The sequence below is a fragment of the Rattus norvegicus genome, chromosome 19 (assembly GCF_021556685.1).
Source record: "Rattus norvegicus strain SHRSP/BbbUtx chromosome 19, alternate assembly SHRSP_T2T, whole genome shotgun sequence".
NCBI lineage: Eukaryota > Metazoa > Chordata > Mammalia > Rodentia > Muridae > Rattus > Rattus norvegicus.
In genome coordinates this window covers 320,838-341,131 of record NC_141552.1, presented here as the reverse complement: position 1 = coordinate 341,131, position 20,294 = coordinate 320,838, and the positions used below count along the sequence as shown (strand labels likewise).

The 20,294-nt window shown below is 43.3% G+C and overlaps 2 protein-coding genes across 6 annotated transcripts; both read left to right on the top strand.

Annotated features, from left to right (window-relative positions):
* The first annotated feature begins 2,594 nt into the window (after positions 1-2,594).
* LOC147998763 (disks large homolog 5-like) lies at positions 2,595-7,484 on the top strand. 3 transcript variants are annotated; one of them, XM_087595414.1, is made up of 5 exons: positions 2,595-2,808; positions 3,845-4,004; positions 5,300-5,443; positions 6,101-6,263; positions 6,979-7,484. In XM_087595414.1, the coding sequence occupies exons 1-5, from the start codon at positions 2,688-2,690 to the stop codon at positions 7,033-7,035; spliced, it is 645 nt and encodes a 214-aa protein (XP_087451540.1). In that variant the 5' UTR covers positions 2,595-2,687; the 3' UTR covers positions 7,036-7,484. The 3 variants fall into 3 exon arrangements, with proteins under 3 accessions (XP_087451540.1, XP_087451539.1, XP_087451541.1); XM_087595415.1 differs by lacking the exon at positions 2,595-2,808 and adding an exon at positions 3,649-3,755; XM_087595413.1 differs by lacking the exon at positions 6,979-7,484 and having other exon boundaries at positions 6,101-6,416.
* Positions 7,485-13,599: 6,115 nt separating this feature from the next.
* Positions 13,600-18,490, top strand: LOC147998762 (disks large homolog 5-like). 3 transcript variants are annotated; one of them, XM_087595423.1, is made up of 5 exons: positions 13,600-13,813; positions 14,850-15,009; positions 16,309-16,452; positions 17,107-17,269; positions 17,985-18,490. In XM_087595423.1, the coding sequence occupies exons 1-5, from the start codon at positions 13,693-13,695 to the stop codon at positions 18,039-18,041; spliced, it is 645 nt and encodes a 214-aa protein (XP_087451549.1). In that variant the 5' UTR covers positions 13,600-13,692; the 3' UTR covers positions 18,042-18,490. The 3 variants fall into 3 exon arrangements, with proteins under 3 accessions (XP_087451549.1, XP_087451548.1, XP_087451550.1); XM_087595424.1 differs by lacking the exon at positions 13,600-13,813 and adding an exon at positions 14,654-14,760; XM_087595422.1 differs by lacking the exon at positions 17,985-18,490 and having other exon boundaries at positions 17,107-17,422.
* Positions 18,491-20,294: the final 1,804 nt, after the last annotated feature.

Sequence of the window (20,294 nt, the reverse complement as noted above, 5' to 3'; positions counted from 1 at the left end):
TGTATGAAAATTGCTGTGGTTAAGCTAGGTGTGGGGACAAGACCATGAAATGAGGTGTTGAGATGGGAAACCAATAATGTGTTTGTTGCTGGAATTGAGAAGCCTCAGCTGTGTTGCTCAGCCGGCTCAGCGCCCATTCAACCTCACTCTGTTTCTACAGAGGAACTCAAGGTTTGCCCCAGCCGCCTGTGAGCCAGATATTGCACAGAAAGACCAGGACACAGTGCTGCTTTCCCGCTCCTCAGTTATGCTGGGTTTCCACTACTGTACTTGTACACACAAGAACAGTGTGGTCAGTTGTTATAGATATTTGTCATTTCTTACACAGGGCAACAGTGATTGACTACACCCCATTCTATAAAGAACAAAACTCAGGAAACCTGGCCCTTGGCAGCCATGTATCAAGAAACATCTAGGATGGTGGGGCATGAATCCTACCAAGCAATGAACTCAGATAGGTTGTGTTGCCAGAAAGATGTCTGGTTAAATAGCCCACTAGATTCACATTGTATCATCTTGATTTAATCTAAGGACAAAGAAGTGGAGTATCTCTGATGGCTTCCTTCTAACCCCTTGAAAGGTTCACTGGGGTTTGACCTCAGTACCTCATTCTTCTTGCTGGGGCAGCAGCACTCAGGGAAGCTTGAGATCGCCATAGGCACAGTATTAGGCTAGAAATGCTGAGTAGGTGATAGTAAGTTGTTCAGATGGTGACAACCATTTCATTTGTTCTTAACGTGGACCTAAGAAAGACAGATCGAGGTCCTTAGAATAGAAAGATCATTTCCAGTTCTTTTCTACCACTCCAGAATGAAAGACTGGTCGGCAGAGAATCGTCAAAATTCCAGAATTGGTAGATGATGCTTTGAATGAAGGGTGGGTTTCAGTGATGGTTTTAGACAGGGTCTCAATTATCCCATGTTGTCCTCTTCCATGCTCGCCAGGTTCACTCTGAGCTCAGATAAACCTGCTTCCACTTTCCAAAGGATAGTCTTACAGGAGGGGCCTCCAAGGACTGTGAGGACATTCTTAGCCATTCACAATTGAGGTGTGTAACCCACAGCTATAACTTTATCCACTTTCTCCCAAGTCTACCAGCCATTTCAGGTCGTTGCTGTAATATGCCTGACAATCAAGGACACAGAAAATTAACTCGATACACAGCAAGGACATGGCAATCATATCCTGTGTCGTTATGTATGTTCTGGATGAGGTTTGTTAAAATGACAATATTGCACAAAGCTTTATATAGGACCCATCAAATTAAGGGTCACTATGCATTGTCATATCTAAAATGTCCTAAGGAGAACTGACCACTGGACCACTATTCCTGTAACTTCATATGAGAAGCTTGTGCTTTTTGTTTTTTTTTCTTTTCTTCCTTCCATCCTTCCGTCCTTCTGCCCTTCCGTCCGTCCTTCCTTCCTTCCTTCCTTCCTTCCTTCCTTCCTTCCTTCCTTCCTTCATTTCTCCCTTCCTTCCTTTCTTTCTATGTTCCTCTTTCTGTCTGTCTGTCTGTCTGTCTTTCTTTCTTTCTTTCTTTCTCCCTTTCTTTCTTTCTTTCCTTCTTTCTTTCTTTCCTTTCTTCCTTCCTTCCTTCCTTTCTTTCTTTCTTTCTTTCTTTCTTTCTTTCTTTCTTTCATTCTTATGTATTTATTTATTTATTTTGCTTTATGAGTTGTCAGGAAGATAGTTCAAGTCATGGATCTGCCCCCAAAATCTGAGCTATGCCTCTGATCAATCAGCATTAGTGTGTGCATTCAATAAAATAACTTGTTCTTTTTTTATGACAATAGATGATTTGTGTTTTGTGGGGTGATCCATGAATCAGAAGGGAAGATGCTTGTTTCTTACTCTGTCCACTGAGTCATGTCTCTAGGCTTGTCCTACCCCTTTGGCTGCACCCCTCACATCTGCTGACTATTTTGTTTTTCAGATAGAATTGCGTGTTAGAGCTTAGAGAGGCCTGTAAGCAATCCTGCTTTGGTAACTTAAGTGCAAAGAGGAGAGCCCCACACTCAGCCTGAGGGTGCATTCACTGGTGGATCCAATATTTCCGTTTCCTCTGCCAACAGATCTCCACATTGTTGCCAGGACCATAATGATTGCATTTCTCTCTCCTAAGGAATCTGGTGGCAACTGTCAAATGTTAAGCACAAAGTTTCAGGTTGTACCCATAACACACACCCACATTGCAACCTACCCTGCAGGCTATTTCTGGGTGTGATTTCATGCACCTGCACATGAGGAGACCTCTTTGGCTACTTATGTAAACTGGTGTGATTTCTCAGTAATTTTTAATGGGTAATATTGCTGTGTGAGGAGAATTTGAGGTAGGATGAAACATTTCTGTGCAGGGATTCAGGAGGAAGCACTCATTTAGATACAGAGCAATGACTTAGGTTTTTCCACTCAAGCCTAGAGCCAAATTTGGCTTTGGAAGCATGTGGTGCTCAGTGGCTATGCCACAGGGAAGTCTCCCGAAAAGGGCACATCAGCTTTTGCTCAGTACAGGGAGAACATAAGCAGGGAGGCAAAGTCTGTTCCCCGTGACATCAGCCGTCCCTTCTTGGACATTCTATTGTCTCCTAGAGACTTCTTGGAATCCCTGTGATGTCACCAGTGTTGTAGTGACAACCAGTTCCCTAATTTTTCTCTCTTAGTGTCCAAAGGATATATCCACAGGCATGTTTGCCCGTCTTCGCGGGCGCTTTGGGAGAGTTGATTTTGATGGAGAAGAGTCTAGAGTGAAGCAAACGAAACCTAAAAGTAATGATGGACACAGGACGTGGTCATGTGGAATGTGGAGTAAGTTCTGGGCAGTGTATGTTGAGCTTCCTGTCAGGGGTGTGTGTGGGAGCTATAGATGGCCTTTATAGCAGTGGGCCACAACCACTGGAACATCTCCAAAGATATTGAATTCCATGATTATCACAATTCCTGAAAGTCGAGGTTTTCACATCATTAGTTTCTCCATACCCAAATGGAGGATATGATAATGCCTATGCTATCATTCTGTGAACTTCTAGCCTTTACTTTTACAGTGCATTCGGTATGTTAAATTGGTATAATAACACCATCAGGAGTCATGGAGGGTATAACTTTTCTGAATTAAACAGGGCATCAATGTACTTCACTTTCATTGCTTCTTTAAATTGAGTGGCTCTCTGACAGTCGCAACAGGGAGAGAATGGTGCTCCTGGCCATGACCTTATCTTTTTAGAACTCCTCTGACTACCTCTGGCTGGCAGGGCCAGCCTTCCCCTCATATATTAGAGGTTCTGTGTGGCAGATATTTTTCTACAGTAGCCAAACTATTTGGAGTGGGTAGACCAAGAAAGAGCCTGTAACCTATTGGCACTTCTGGGGCATTTGTCATTTCGGTAGGGGGAATTGATAAGTCTGCCAACCATGTCCTCCCCCTGCATGACTTTGTAATCCAAAGTTATTGGACTAGAATAGCAGTGAAGGATATCTGAGTATCCCTGATCACTCAAGTCTTTGTGGATGCTGAATTGATGATCTGACTTCTGAAACCACAGGGTGTGGGTCTTGAAACCAGGTTGTAGCCTGCGTAGCTGGTAATAATCCTGGAGAAGCCATTCTCTCTGGTACTTGTAAGCCTGTGTCGGCAGGCATAGGAAACACGTGGCTGCTTACATCTCTTAGTCTCTATATTTAGTGGGGGAACTGAGATCTACTTAGGAGGCCTCTTATGCATAGACCAAACTCCTTGCAGCGACACTGGCTTCCAGGCATGTTCTCCTGTTTGGGCCTCAGGGTGGTCTCTGTATGCTCTATGCATTCTCCCCATGCAGGTTCACTTATGTTCTTCTACCTACAGAGGCCTGCAGACAGACGTCATCCCCTGAAACTGTCCTAAACAAGGTGCAGGGCAACGAGGAAGAGGAGAGGCTGATTAGAGAGCTCGAGCTAACTACCAAGGAGAGAAATGAGCTGAATGATCGCCTCCTTTATGTGACAGATGTATCCATGAACAAGAGGTATGCATTGCTCCAAAAGCTCTTGTGTCATTCACCGCTGTGCAGTATCACTCTCATCTTATCCTATTAAGGTGGTGGGCTCTAGAATGCTGTGCCTCCCGAAAGACCTTGTCCTAAACCTCGTCTCCCATATAGAGGAGATTCAGAACCTGACCCTTAGTGAGGAGTGAGTTTGGAAATGGACTCTCTGGTTCCTCCAGTTGAAAATCGGAACTTGTGATCTGAGTGAAGAATTCAGGGATCAAGTCCCTGGAACATGAGTTCCCAGTGTATACTTGGAAAGCCCTCGACAGGTGGTAGCTTTGGCAGGTTCTAGGTGCTGTGAGTTTGTGGAGAGTCTTTGTACTTTCTAGGAAGGTGACTGAATGCTGGCATCTCCTGGGAGCAGCCTGAGGTGACAGGTCCCACATTGTTTATATCATTGCTTAACTAGAAGGCCCGAGACTCAGGCCTGTTCCTTCTTGTCTGTGTGCCTTATACTCGGAGACAGTAATGGTGCATACATTTCTACTGATTCTCACTGTGCTCTCTGTTTCCATATTTATCTCTCTTTCTCATTCTCTGAGTCTGTTTTCTTTTCTTGTGGGTGTGTCCCAGCTTGTGTGTCTGTGTGTGCACATGTCTACACGCATATGCACAACTTTTATATGTTTGTATATCCCTCCACACCTGGAATTTAGGGGTCTGTTTTTTGGCCTCAGGATTTACCTGTATAACAGTTTCATGGAGATGTGAGTGCTATATTTTGGAAGCCACACTTTCAACAGTACAGATCTTTGCCTGTGTGGTTACATTTGTCTGTACATTTGTATGCCTTGGGCAGATTATAAGTTTGTGGCAATATCTGGTCTCATCTCCAGAATTATGTGTACTGTCTGCCTCTAGAATATTAGTTATTCAGCTTGTAGCATTCCAGTTGTCAAAACAGGAAAAATGAAATCACAGGTTTCTGGTGTGTTTGTGTATGTGTATTTGTGTGTGTGTGTGTGTGTGTGTGTGTGTGTGTGTGTGTGTGTGTGTGGGCATAAGAGCTGTGGCCTAGGCTCCTGATGGCATAACAGGTATCAATGCAGATCCAGCCCTCCTGATTGAAAAAAGTGAGACAGGGATCCCTTTCTCTGGGTGTTTACTTTCTGTTGTCCTGGGCGCACAATTACAAGTTTCTGAACCTGAAGAAGATCCCATTATGTAGAATTCAGAAAGTGTCCTTCCAGAGCTGGGTTAGTACAGGACTCAGCCGAGTTCCTATAATCCTAAACGCCGATGTTCATTGGGTTCTCTCTTCCTGGGGCCAGCCCCTACTTCAGGCCAAATCCATTTTATGAAAAATTGAAGATAAAGGAGAAAGAGGTCATGTCATTACTGCACAACTTAGAGATAAAGAACACTGAACATTGTCAGAAATTTCAGGAGCTCAAGAAGGAGATTAACTTCTATCGGTAAGTACTGGTCAGAAGGGCCATCACTTGGGGAATGGCCATTTCTGCCTTTCTTTGTTCTGGATTGGAGATTCTGCAGCTCTGGTTCCATTACTTCTGCTGTTTAAATATCACTGTGCCGTGGGTCTTTTGGACTCAGTTTCAGTTTCATAAGAGACTGTTACTTATGAGCACAGTGTCTATGCATCTTTAGAAAACTCTGGATAGAACTACACTGATTCAGGCATCAGAGTGTTATTAGGCGGACCTGGGCCTCTGGGGTCGTACCAGGTTTAACAAAGCTCAATGTGTGGACCACATGGTTAGCATGACCTTCCCTTGGTTCTACTGTCCTCCTTTGTGGTTCTTTGCCTGCTACTAATAGATGTTGCCCCCACGCATTGGGCTTTCATGGATACTTGTAGATCCCTTGTTCTTTTGGAGAGACATGGACTCTTATTGGTGCTTGGGTCACAGAAACAATGCATTCTTCCCTGGATTGGCCGTTTGCTGTTTGTGCAGCAGCAGCAGCAGCAGCAGCAGCAGCCATGTATGTGTTTGGAGATGTATTCTGTGAAGTCTTTGTGGGTATCTGGGTCCTGGTGGAGTCTGTGGGATTTGGCAGTTGGAATGGGAGAAAGAGGCTTCAGGATCTTACTATGCAGAGTGTGTTTCCAGCAACCTGCAGAGCCGGCTCCTGATGGACCAGGCATGCATGAAGAAGAAGTTGGTCACATTGAAGCAGGAGAGCAAGGAGGTACAGCGGTACTTGTTTGAGTTGAACCCGAATGATGAAGACGAACAGGAGAAGACCAGCATCCTCCAGACCCAGCAAAATTTGGTAGGAACAAGCAGCTGCGTCAGATTAACAATGTCTGATACCATTTGCCTATTTGATACATCTTTGCTTTCCCCTATCATCTTTCTAATCTCTCACACCCAATCAGTCAACCACCTCCTGTGATACAGTTATTCATTGCTCTGTCTATGCACAGTATTCTGGGAAGTTAACCACTTTTCAGAAACTGAATTACTGGCAAGTATACTTTTCTGCTCTTTTTGAAACTGCAGTCCAGAAATGGTGACAGAGGAATAGCATATCACATTACTGCATCTCCCTGTGATAGATTGGATGCTATGAAGAGTTTTGAACAAGTTCTTGGTCGTGTTACAAAGGTCATACAGGGGTCATGTGATGGTTGGAAGCACCTTGCAGGGATAAGAACCAAGTGCAAATGGCAAATGAGTCCTTGTCATTGGCTTTGATCTGGCTATCCTGTGCCCTTCTCCTTTCTTCCTGCAACCCAATTAGTTCTCTTCCTGTTTCCCCGTTCTTGGTTTGCACTGGTAGAAGTCTGACTAGCAGCTTGTTATCCCACATTACTGTGAGGGTTGCTGGTGATTTTCCCCAGGCTGCAGAGATATTAGCAATGATTTCAGTTAAAAGATCAATGTTTTCTGCCTAATGCAGCTGAAGGGAGAGAAGGCAGCAACTTGACAGGTGGCAAGCGTGTCCCCACCAAATCAGCGTCTTAATAGCTGCCTTCTTCTCCCAGGTCTCAGAGATGCAGGAGAGATGGAATAGGACACATCCCAGGAAGACGGCCACCTGAAGAATGAGTTTCTTTCTCAGGAGTTCCCTGCTGACGACCATCGTCAAGTGCCAAAGCCTTTTTTGGGTGAATGTTCCTCATCTCAGTTAATTTTTTCAATGGTTAGAGACCCTAAATTTATCTATCAGTATGCCAGCCTGTCTGACTGAGGTCTTCATCCCTTTCTCATATCCACAACACCGTTTGAGAGACAACTGAGGGGACTTCCTTGACATCTCGTGTCCTACAACAGAAACAGCAGTACAATTGTTCTTCTAAATGTCCATCATAAAACGTTAAGAAACATTTTTGGTTATGATTTTCATTGAAGTTTGATTTTTGTTGTTTCATAGTTATATATTCCTGTTACTTTTTTTCATTTTTGATAACACTTTAGTTGTTCATTAAGACTGTTTTTTGTTAATTGTATTCCTTATGAATAAAAATTGATTTGGAACTCTTGACTCTTAAGACCACCTTCGTTATTCAATAGTCCTTTCCCCTCCTGTAGCCTTAGAACTGACATCTAGAATTGGATCTTTGAATGTTCGAGGGAACATGGGCTAAATAGTGAATTCAAAGCCACCAAGGGCTACACAGGGTGATAGGGTCTTTTGTGGGGATACTGTGACTTTTTTTTTTATGGACACACACTTTATGATGCAATCACTGCCATACTCTATCCATGCTGTCATGTGTTCTGCTCCTCCTAGTCTATATCAGTCCACAACACACATTCCTTATTGATTGTGTGCACCAGACATTGAGTAAAATACACTCATTGCTGTACAGCTGCAGAAAAAACATGACAACGTTCACAAAGGAATACAGAAGTAATCCTTACCGAGAACCATGTGCCTCAGTTTTTCTTACAATACAGCATCAGCATTAAACCACAGAGATAATGACCTTCAAAGTCATTTTGGGAAATAGGTTTTTATAGGTGCTGTTTTACTTGATCATTCATATGCTGTGTTTTTTATGGTTGCTGATTATATTTATTTTTATCATTTAAGTCAATGGATCTTTCTTTCCAACTCTATGTCTGGGTCCCTCCTGGGTGCATTTTCCCCATGACCCAAAAGAGGGAATAACATTCTCCGTTGTAGATGATTGTTAGGGACCACGTGGTTCTTCTGAGAGAGCAGCAGATGCTCTAACCTGGGAGTCATCACCACAGCTCCTGTAGGTAGCTTTTGTCCTTCCAGGGCATGTGCTGTAGTAGGTGGACATGATCACCTCCAATTAAGGAGACAGATCTCAGGAGATGTGTATGTACAGGTGGTTGAGCGGTGCCTGCTCAATGTGGTAGGCTGCTAGGCATCCATACCGGGCTCTGGTGCCTCCACTGCTCATTGTGCATTCAGGATCATCCTCCAGCATCACCCAGTTTCAATTCCAAACAGATCTCTCACTTACTATCAATGATGATTCCACAGATTATGCACATTTGATAAAATACAGAAGAGACTAGCCTCCTTCTACAGGCCAACTTGGCATAATGAATTCTTTTGATAGAAAGCAAGATAATTATCTTAATCTATGCAGCTTAGGGAGGACCTCAAGAGCATCCATACTGGAATGCAGACCGCAGCTGTGAACACATGTCTGTGTAAGCCCAGAACTTAGGTGGGACAGTTCATGTTGCCCCTTTTCCATGGGAAATCTGTGATTGTATTGAGAAAGTATTTTTTCGTGTGACTCATTTCCAATTTATGGAATTAAACTGACTTACTGAGAGTGGAGGTGACTCAGACAGATAAAGTGCAGAAGAATAATCCAGTATGTCTGCAAATGGATGCTGCCTCATTAGGGCTTTTCAATGCTCAGCAGCTAGAGAAGCAAGGGAGAGGCATTGGTTACTCTCAAGCTTAGGTCCTCTAGTCACTATAAGCCTACCATGACAGGAAAAGAGTCATAGGTAACACAATAGAAACTAGTGACTAGATCTAACCAACCTATCCCATTAATGCTGTATTTGGTGGTATTTTTGGCTCTTTTAGAACCTGGAAGAATTTTGGGGTTTTCTAATCATACTCATAATTTATTATCCTTCCCAACACTATGTGCTTTGTTCTGTTAATGCTAACAGCGGCATCCAATACCTTGGATATTTTCTACTGACACGTGTGACATGAGACAAAATAGTTGGTGTCATCCCTTACCTAAATAGACTGTCCTTAGAGTTCAGTGTAGTTGTAGGGTCCTTCTTTCCCCTCCAAGAGAGAGAAACATTTCCCGTCTTCAGACAAGTCTGTCAGCCATTGTCCAGTGACTGACTTGAGATGTCCACACTGTGGGCTGAGTGTCTTCATCCAGCCTGCCCTGTAACTGTTGTAAACGATTAATAGGGTTCCAGCCCTAGGATTTAATTCAGTGCTACAGTACTTGCCAAACACACTCAAAGCCCTGGCTGCCAGCCAAGAGAAAGAAAATAAAGCACCACATTGTCTATCAAGTTTCTCCTCCAATAACAGGAGACTCTGCATCGGGTCTTTTAAGTAACTCTAAGCCCCAGCTTCCCCACATTCCATTATTGGTGTATTTTCAGTAATGCTCACTTTATTCTTGGTGTGCAAAGGATGTGCAACATTTCAGTAAAGTCTCTGTGTGTGTATGTGTGTGTGTGTTTGCGTGTGTGTGTGTGTGTGTGTGTGTGTGTCTGTTCGTCCTCGAACTCACTATAAACTTTTATCAAATGACCCAGAAGACCATAGAGAAACCTGTCGAGGTGCATGCAGAACTATCCCTTGGCCCCTTGCAGGGAACACTGAAATAGTGGGCTGCCTTAAGAGATCCTCAAACGAGGCTATGCATGGTTTTCAGTGAGATTGTGATGTGCAACACCACAGCAGGGATCAGCAGAAGCTTCATTTATTACATGCTGCTGTACCAAGGTGAGGCAAAGCCTCATCCCATAGAGAGTCTGGTAGGAGTTGATGGAAGGAAATAAACTCAGGGTTCAAATCAAGCCTTTAGAAACAAAGAGAAAAATACAAAGAGTCAGGGAAACCAAGATCTTTCTTTTTTTTTTTCTTTGAGAAGATCCACAGGAGTAACAACCCCTTCCTCAAACTAACAATGCACGAGAGAGCCAATACATAAATTAAAGGTCAGCAATGCAATGAGGACATAACAATAGACGCTGAGCAAATTCCAAAATCATTACTTCTTATTCCCGAGAACATTATGCCAGAAAACTGAAATATCAATTCGATATTGTTGATTTTCTAGACAGATAACAATGACGAAAGGTAAATCCAGATCTGGGAAGGTATCTGAATCATACCCCTAAGAAAATAGATAACAGTCATTAAAGGTTGCGGACATTATATATTATGTTGCTTTCTTTTAGCATGATTAAACCCCTTCGAGGACATTTAGCTATGTTATAGAAAGTGTTACTTTTAAAACAAAAGAACAAAGAAAGAAATTGTGGAGTCATTGAGATACAGTTCCCAGACAGGATCAAGTAAAGACTGGTGACAGTTGCAAGCAGGGGCTGGAATGCTGCCCTTGAGAAGAAAATATTTTTTCTCACTTTACCTTACACTCTGTTGTACTATGTCCCATTTTTGTGGAAACGGCTCTCATGCTCTCTGGGTTATGACAAGTATATTGTGATTCTAGGAAGGGAGGTATTTGCTATACAGATATTGTAAGAAGAAGCCTTTGCTTAGTCTTATTGCTTTGCTTAGTCTTGCTTCGGTTGTTCCTGGCATCATGGGAATAACGATCTTATTATATCTTGCCAAAAGGAAAAGTGAGGTAATTCATATTCATGTCTACATAAGGATTAATAAACTTGCAACTGCATGCAGTTGCATCTGCCTTTGCTCTGCATCTCCTGTGTCCTGGTTATTTGCGAACCTACCTGGGCCCCAAATGCACAGGACGCTGACAAGAATCACCCTGTTCAGTGTCAGGTTTATTGTTTTTTTGTTTTTAAGAATCTATGATGTGGAGGCGTATTACAGCAACAACATGAAATAGCAGGCTGGCATGTATGAAAATTGCTGTGGTTAAGCTAGGTGTGGGGACAAGACCATGAAATGAGGTGTTGAGATGGGAAACCAATAATGTGTTTGTTGCTGGAATTGAGAAGCCTCAGCTGTGTTGCTCAGCCGGCTCAGCGCCCATTCAACCTCACTCTGTTTCTACAGAGGAACTCAAGGTTTGCCCCAGCCGCCTGTGAGCCAGATATTGCACAGAAAGACCAGGACACAGTGCTGCTTTCCCGCTCCTCAGTTATGCTGGGTTTCCACTACTGTACTTGTACACACAAGAACAGTGTGGTCAGTTGTTATAGATATTTGTCATTTCTTACACAGGGCAACAGTGATTGACTACACCCCATTCTATAAAGAACAAAACTCAGGAAACCTGGCCCTTGGCAGCCATGTATCAAGAAACATCTAGGATGGTGGGGCATGAATCCTACCAAGCAATGAACTCAGATAGGTTGTGTTGCCAGAAAGATGTCTGGTTAAATAGCCCACTAGATTCACATTGTATCATCTTGATTTAATCTAAGGACAAAGAAGTGGAGTATCTCTGATGGCTTCCTTCTAACCCCTTGAAAGGTTCACTGGGGTTTGACCTCAGTACCTCATTCTTCTTGCTGGGGCAGCAGCACTCAGGGAAGCTTGAGATCGCCATAGGCACAGTATTAGGCTAGAAATGCTGAGTAGGTGATAGTAAGTTGTTCAGATGGTGACAACCATTTCATTTGTTCTTAACGTGGACCTAAGAAAGACAGATCGAGGTCCTTAGAATAGAAAGATCATTTCCAGTTCTTTTCTACCACTCCAGAATGAAAGACTGGTCGGCAGAGAATCGTCAAAATTCCAGAATTGGTAGATGATGCTTTGAATGAAGGGTGGGTTTCAGTGATGGTTTTAGACAGGGTCTCAATTATCCCATGTTGTCCTCTTCCATGCTCGCCAGGTTCACTCTGAGCTCAGATAAACCTGCTTCCACTTTCCAAAGGATAGTCTTACAGGAGGGGCCTCCAAGGACTGTGAGGACATTCTTAGCCATTCACAATTGAGGTGTGTAACCCACAGCTATAACTTTATCCACTTTCTCCCAAGTCTACCAGCCATTTCAGGTCGTTGCTGTAATATGCCTGACAATCAAGGACACAGAAAATTAACTCGATACACAGCAAGGACATGGCAATCATATCCTGTGTCGTTATGTATGTTCTGGATGAGGTTTGTTAAAATGACAATATTGCACAAAGCTTTATATAGGACCCATCAAATTAAGGGTCACTATGCATTGTCATATCTAAAATGTCCTAAGGAGAACTGACCACTGGACCACTATTCCTGTAACTTCATATGAGAAGCTTGTGCTTTTTGTTTTTTTTTCTTTTCTTCCTTCCATCCTTCCGTCCTTCTGCCCTTCCGTCCGTCCTTCCTTCCTTCCTTCCTTCCTTCCTTCCTTCCTTCCTTCATTTCTCCCTTCCTTCCTTTCTTTCTATGTTCCTCTTTCTGTCTGTCTGTCTGTCTTTCTTTCTTTCTTTCTTTCTCCCTTTCTTTCTTTCTTTCCTTCTTTCTTTCTTTCCTTCCTTCCTTCCTTCCTTTCTTTCTTTCTTTCTTTCTTTCTTTCTTTCTTTCTTTCTTTCATTCTTATGTATTTATTTATTTATTTTGCTTTATGAGTTGTCAGGAAGATAGTTCAAGTCATGGATCTGCCCCCAAAATCTGAGCTATGCCTCTGATCAATCAGCATTAGTGTGTGCATTCAATAAAATAACTTGTTCTTTTTTTATGACAATAGATGATTTGTGTTTTGTGGGGTGATCCATGAATCAGAAGGGAAGATGCTTGTTTCTTACTCTGTCCACTGAGTCATGTCTCTAGGCTTGTCCTACCCCTTTGGCTGCACCCCTCACATCTGCTGACTATTTTGTTTTTCAGATAGAATTGCGTGTTAGAGCTTAGAGAGGCCTGTAAGCAATCCTGCTTTGGTAACTTAAGTGCAAAGAGGAGAGCCCCACACTCAGCCTGAGGGTGCATTCACTGGTGGATCCAATATTTCCGTTTCCTCTGCCAACAGATCTCCACATTGTTGCCAGGACCATAATGATTGCATTTCTCTCTCCTAAGGAATCTGGTGGCAACTGTCAAATGTTAAGCACAAAGTTTCAGGTTGTACCCATAACACACACCCACATTGCAACCTACCCTGCAGGCTATTTCTGGGTGTGATTTCATGCACCTGCACATGAGGAGACCTCTTTGGCTACTTATGTAAACTGGTGTGATTTCTCAGTAATTTTTAATGGGTAATATTGCTGTGTGAGGAGAATTTGAGGTAGGATGAAACATTTCTGTGCAGGGATTCAGGAGGAAGCACTCATTTAGATACAGAGCAATGACTTAGGTTTTTCCACTCAAGCCTAGAGCCAAATTTGGCTTTGGAAGCATGTGGTGCTCAGTGGCTATGCCACAGGGAAGTCTCCCGAAAAGGGCACATCAGCTTTTGCTCAGTACAGGGAGAACATAAGCAGGGAGGCAAAGTCTGTTCCCCGTGACATCAGCCGTCCCTTCTTGGACATTCTATTGTCTCCTAGAGACTTCTTGGAATCCCTGTGATGTCACCAGTGTTGTAGTGACAACCAGTTCCCTAATTTTTCTCTCTTAGTGTCCAAAGGATATATCCACAGGCATGTTTGCCCGTCTTCGCGGGCGCTTTGGGAGAGTTGATTTTGATGGAGAAGAGTCTAGAGTGAAGCAAACGAAACCTAAAAGTAATGATGGACACAGGACGTGGTCATGTGGAATGTGGAGTAAGTTCTGGGCAGTGTATGTTGAGCTTCCTGTCAGGGGTGTGTGTGGGAGCTATAGATGGCCTTTATAGCAGTGGGCCACAACCACTGGAACATCTCCAAAGATATTGAATTCCATGATTATCACAATTCCTGAAAGTCGAGGTTTTCACATCATTAGTTTCTCCATACCCAAATGGAGGATATGATAATGCCTATGCTATCATTCTGTGAACTTCTAGCCTTTACTTTTACAGTGCATTCGGTATGTTAAATTGGTATAATAACACCATCAGGAGTCATGGAGGGTATAACTTTTCTGAATTAAACAGGGCATCAATGTACTTCACTTTCATTGCTTCTTTAAATTGAGTGGCTCTCTGACAGTCGCAACAGGGAGAGAATGGTGCTCCTGGCCATGACCTTATCTTTTTAGAACTCCTCTGACTACCTCTGGCTGGCAGGGCCAGCCTTCCCCTCATATATTAGAGGTTCTGTGTGGCAGATATTTTTCTACAGTAGCCAAACTATTTGGAGTGGGTAGACCAAGAAAGAGCCTGTAACCTATTGGCACTTCTGGGGCATTTGTCATTTCGGTAGGGGGAATTGATAAGTCTGCCAACCATGTCCTCCCCCTGCATGACTTTGTAATCCAAAGTTATTGGACTAGAATAGCAGTGAAGGATATCTGAGTATCCCTGATCACTCAAGTCTTTGTGGATGCTGAATTGATGATCTGACTTCTGAAACCACAGGGTGTGGGTCTTGAAACCAGGTTGTAGCCTGCGTAGCTGGTAATAATCCTGGAGAAGCCATTCTCTCTGGTACTTGTAAGCCTGTGTCGGCAGGCATAGGAAACACGTGGCTGCTTACATCTCTTAGTCTCTATATTTAGTGGGGGAACTGAGATCTACTTAGGAGGCCTCTTATGCATAGACCAAACTCCTTGCAGCGACACTGGCTTCCAGGCATGTTCTCCTGTTTGGGCCTCAGGGTGGTCTCTGTATGCTCTATGCATTCTCCCCATGCAGGTTCACTTATGTTCTTCTACCTACAGAGGCCTGCAGACAGACGTCATCCCCTGAAACTGTCCTAAACAAGGTGCAGGGCAACGAGGAAGAGGAGAGGCTGATTAGAGAGCTCGAGCTAACTACCAAGGAGAGAAATGAGCTGAATGATCGCCTCCTTTATGTGACAGATGTATCCATGAACAAGAGGTATGCATTGCTCCAAAAGCTCTTGTGTCATTCACCGCTGTGCAGTATCACTCTCATCTTATCCTATTAAGGTGGTGGGCTCTAGAATGCTGTGCCTCCCGAAAGACCTTGTCCTAAACCTCGTCTCCCATATAGAGGAGATTCAGAACCTGACCCTTAGTGAGGAGTGAGTTTGGAAATGGACTCTCTGGTTCCTCCAGTTGAAAATCGGAACTTGTGATCTGAGTGAAGAATTCAGGGATCAAGTCCCTGGAACATGAGTTCCCAGTGTATACTTGGAAAGCCCTCGACAGGTGGTAGCTTTGGCAGGTTCTAGGTGCTGTGAGTTTGTGGAGAGTCTTTGTACTTTCTAGGAAGGTGACTGAATGCTGGCATCTCCTGGGAGCAGCCTGAGGTGACAGGTCCCACATTGTTTATATCATTGCTTAACTAGAAGGCCCGAGACTCAGGCCTGTTCCTTCTTGTCTGTGTGCCTTATACTCGGAGACAGTAATGGTGCATACATTTCTACTGATTCTCACTGTGCTCTCTGTTTCCATATTTATCTCTCTTTCTCATTCTCTGAGTCTGTTTTCTTTTCTTGTGGGTGTGTCCCAGCTTGTGTGTCTGTGTGTGCACATGTCTACACGCATATGCACAACTTTTATATGTTTGTATATCCCTCCACACCTGGAATTTAGGGGTCTGTTTTTTGGCCTCAGGATTTACCTGTATAACAGTTTCATGGAGATGTGAGTGCTATATTTTGGAAGCCACACTTTCAACAGTACAGATCTTTGCCTGTGTGGTTACATTTGTCTGTACATTTGTATGCCTTGGGCAGATTATAAGTTTGTGGCAATATCTGGTCTCATCTCCAGAATTATGTGTACTGTCTGCCTCTAGAATATTAGTTATTCAGCTTGTAGCATTCCAGTTGTCAAAACAGGAAAAATGAAATCACAGGTTTCTGGTGTGTTTGTGTATGTGTATTTGTGTGTGTGTGTGTGTGTGTGTGTGTGTGTGTGTGTGTGTGTGTGTGTGTGGGCATAAGAGCTGTGGCCTAGGCTCCTGATGGCATAACAGGTATCAATGCAGATCCAGCCCTCCTGATTGAAAAAAGTGAGACAGGGATCCCTTTCTCTGGGTGTTTACTTTCTGTTGTCCTGGGCGCACAATTACAAGTTTCTGAACCTGAAGAAGATCCCATTATGTAGAATTCAGAAAGTGTCCTTCCAGAGCTGGGTTAGTACAGGACTCAGCCGAGTTCCTATAATCCTAAACGCCGATGTTCATTGGGTTCTCTCTTCCTGGGGCCAGCCCCTACTTCAGGCCAAATCCATTTTATGAAAAATTGAAGATAAAGGAGAAAGAGGTCATGTCATTACTGCACAACTTAGAGATAAAGAACACTGAACATTGTCAGAAATTTCAGGAGCTCAAGAAGGAGATTAACTTCTATCGGTAAGTACTGGTCAGAAGGGCCATCACTTGGGGAATGGCCATTTCTGCCTTTCTTTGTTCTGGATTGGAGATTCTGCAGCTCTGGTTCCATTACTTCTGCTGTTTAAATATCACTGTGCCGTGGGTCTTTTGGACTCAGTTTCAGTTTCATAAGAGACTGTTACTTATGAGCACAGTGTCTATGCATCTTTAGAAAACTCTGGATAGAACTACACTGATTCAGGCATCAGAGTGTTATTAGGCGGACCTGGGCCTCTGGGGTCGTACCAGGTTTAACAAAGCTCAATGTGTGGACCACATGGTTAGCATGACCTTCCCTTGGTTCTACTGTCCTCCTTTGTGGTTCTTTGCCTGCTACTAATAGATGTTGCCCCCACGCATTGGGCTTTCATGGATACTTGTAGATCCCTTGTTCTTTTGGAGAGACATGGACTCTTATTGGTGCTTGGGTCACAGAAACAATGCATTCTTCCCTGGATTGGCCGTTTGCTGTTTGTGCAGCAGCAGCAGCAGCAGCAGCAGCCATGTATGTGTTTGGAGATGTATTCTGTGAAGTCTTTGTGGGTATCTGGGTCCTGGTGGAGTCTGTGGGATTTGGCAGTTGGAATGGGAGAAAGAGGCTTCAGGATCTTACTATGCAGAGTGTGTTTCCAGCAACCTGCAGAGCCGGCTCCTGATGGACCAGGCATGCATGAAGAAGAAGTTGGTCACATTGAAGCAGGAGAGCAAGGAGGTACAGCGGTACTTGTTTGAGTTGAACCCGAATGATGAAGACGAACAGGAGAAGACCAGCATCCTCCAGACCCAGCAAAATTTGGTAGGAACAAGCAGCTGCGTCAGATTAACAATGTCTGATACCATTTGCCTATTTGATACATCTTTGCTTTCCCCTATCATCTTTCTAATCTCTCACACCCAATCAGTCAACCACCTCCTGTGATACAGTTATTCATTGCTCTGTCTATGCACAGTATTCTGGGAAGTTAACCACTTTTCAGAAACTGAATTACTGGCAAGTATACTTTTCTGCTCTTTTTGAAACTGCAGTCCAGAAATGGTGACAGAGGAATAGCATATCACATTACTGCATCTCCCTGTGATAGATTGGATGCTATGAAGAGTTTTGAACAAGTTCTTGGTCGTGTTACAAAGGTCATACAGGGGTCATGTGATGGTTGGAAGCACCTTGCAGGGATAAGAACCAAGTGCAAATGGCAAATGAGTCCTTGTCATTGGCTTTGATCTGGCTATCCTGTGCCCTTCTCCTTTCTTCCTGCAACCCAATTAGTTCTCTTCCTGTTTCCCCGTTCTTGGTTTGCACTGGTAGAAGTCTGACTAGCAGCTTGTTATCCCACATTACTGTGAGGGTTGCTGGTGATTTTCCCCAGGCTGCAGAGATATTAGCAATGATTTCAGTTAAAAGATCAATGTTTTCTGCCTAATGCAGCTGAAGGGAGAGAAGGCAGCAACTTGACAGGTGGCAAGCGTGTCCCCACCAAATCAGCGTCTTAATAGCTGCCTTCTTCTCCCAGGTCTCAGAGATGCAGGAGAGATGGAATAGGACACATCCCAGGAAGACGGCCACCTGAAGAATGAGTTTCTTTCTCAGGAGTTCCCTGCTGACGACCATCGTCAAGTGCCAAAGCCTTTTTTGGGTGAATGTTCCTCATCTCAGTTAATTTTTTCAATGGTTAGAGACCCTAAATTTATCTATCAGTATGCCAGCCTGTCTGACTGAGGTCTTCATCCCTTTCTCATATCCACAACACCGTTTGAGAGACAACTGAGGGGACTTCCTTGACATCTCGTGTCCTACAACAGAAACAGCAGTACAATTGTTCTTCTAAATGTCCATCATAAAACGTTAAGAAACATTTTTGGTTATGATTTTCATTGAAGTTTGATTTTTGTTGTTTCATAGTTATATATTCCTGTTACTTTTTTTCATTTTTGATAACACTTTAGTTGTTCATTAAGACTGTTTTTTGTTAATTGTATTCCTTATGAATAAAAATTGATTTGGAACTCTTGACTCTTAAGACCACCTTCGTTATTCAATAGTCCTTTCCCCTCCTGTAGCCTTAGAACTGACATCTAGAATTGGATCTTTGAATGTTCGAGGGAACATGGGCTAAATAGTGAATTCAAAGCCACCAAGGGCTACACAGGGTGATAGGGTCTTTTGTGGGGATACTGTGACTTTTTTTTTTATGGACACACACTTTATGATGCAATCACTGCCATACTCTATCCATGCTGTCATGTGTTCTGCTCCTCCTAGTCTATATCAGTCCACAACACACATTCCTTATTGATTGTGTGCACCAGACATTGAGTAAAATACACTCATTGCTGTACAGCTGCAGAAAAAACATGACAACGTTCACAAAGGAATACAGAAGTAATCCTTACCGAGAACCATGTGCCTCAGTTTTTCTTACAATACAGCATCAGCATTAAACCACAGAGATAATGACCTTCAAAGTCATTTTGGGAAATAGGTTTTTATAGGTGCTGTTTTACTTGATCATTCATATGCTGTGTTTTTTATGGTTGCTGATTATATTTATTTTTATCATTTAAGTCAATGGATCTTTCTTTCCAACTCTATGTCTGGGTCCCTCCTGGGTGCATTTTCCCCATGACCCAAAAGAGGGAATAACATTCTCCGTTGTAGATGATTGTTAGGGACCACGTGGTTCTTCTGAGAGAGCAGCAGATGCTCTAACCTGGGAGTCATCACCACAGCTCCTGTAGGTAGCTTTTGTCCTTCCAGGGCATGTGCTGTAGTAGGTGGACATGATCACCTCCAATTAAGGAGACAGATCTCAGGAGATGTGTATGTACAGGTGGTTGAGCGGTGCCTGCTCAATGTGGTAGGCTGCTAGGCATCCATACCGGGCTCTGGTGCCTCCACTGCTCATTGTGCATTCAGGATCATCCTCCAGCATCACCCAGTTTCAATTCCAAACAGATCTCTCACTTACTATCAATGATGATTCCACAGATTATGCACATTTGATAAAATACAGAAGAGACTAGCCTCCTTCTACAGGCCAACTTGGCATAATGAATTCTTTTGATAGAAAGCAAGATAATTATCTTAATCTATGCAGCTTAGGGAGGACCTCAAGAGCATCCATACTGGAATGCAGACCGCAGCTGTGAACACATGTCTGTGTAAGCCCAGAACTTAGGTGGGACAGTTCATGTTGCCCCTTTTCCATGGGAAATCTGTGATTGTATTGAGAAAGTATTTTTTCGTGTGACTCATTTCCAATTTATGGAATTAAACTGACTTACTGAGAGTGGAGGTGACTCAGACAGATAAAGTGCAGAAGAATAATCCAGTATGTCTGCAAATGGATGCTGCCTCATTAGGGCTTTTCAATGCTCAGCAGCTAGAGAAGCAAGGGAGAGGCATTGGTTACTCTCAAGCTTAGGTCCTCTAGTCACTATAAGCCTACCATGACAGGAAAAGAGTCATAGGTAACACAATAGAAACTAGTGACTAGATCTAACCAACCTATCCCATTAATGCTGTATTTGGTGGTATTTTTGGCTCTTTTAGAACCTGGAAGAATTTTGGGGTTTTCTAATCATACTCATAATTTATTATCCTTCCCAACACTATGTGCTTTGTTCTGTTAATGCTAACAGCGGCATCCAATACCTTGGATATTTTCTACTGACACGTGTGACATGAGACAAAATAGTTGGTGTCATCCCTTACCTAAATAGACTGTCCTTAGAGTTCAGTGTAGTTGTAGGGTCCTTCTTTCCCCTCCAAGAGAGAGAAACATTTCCCGTCTTCAGACAAGTCTGTCAGCCATTGTCCAGTG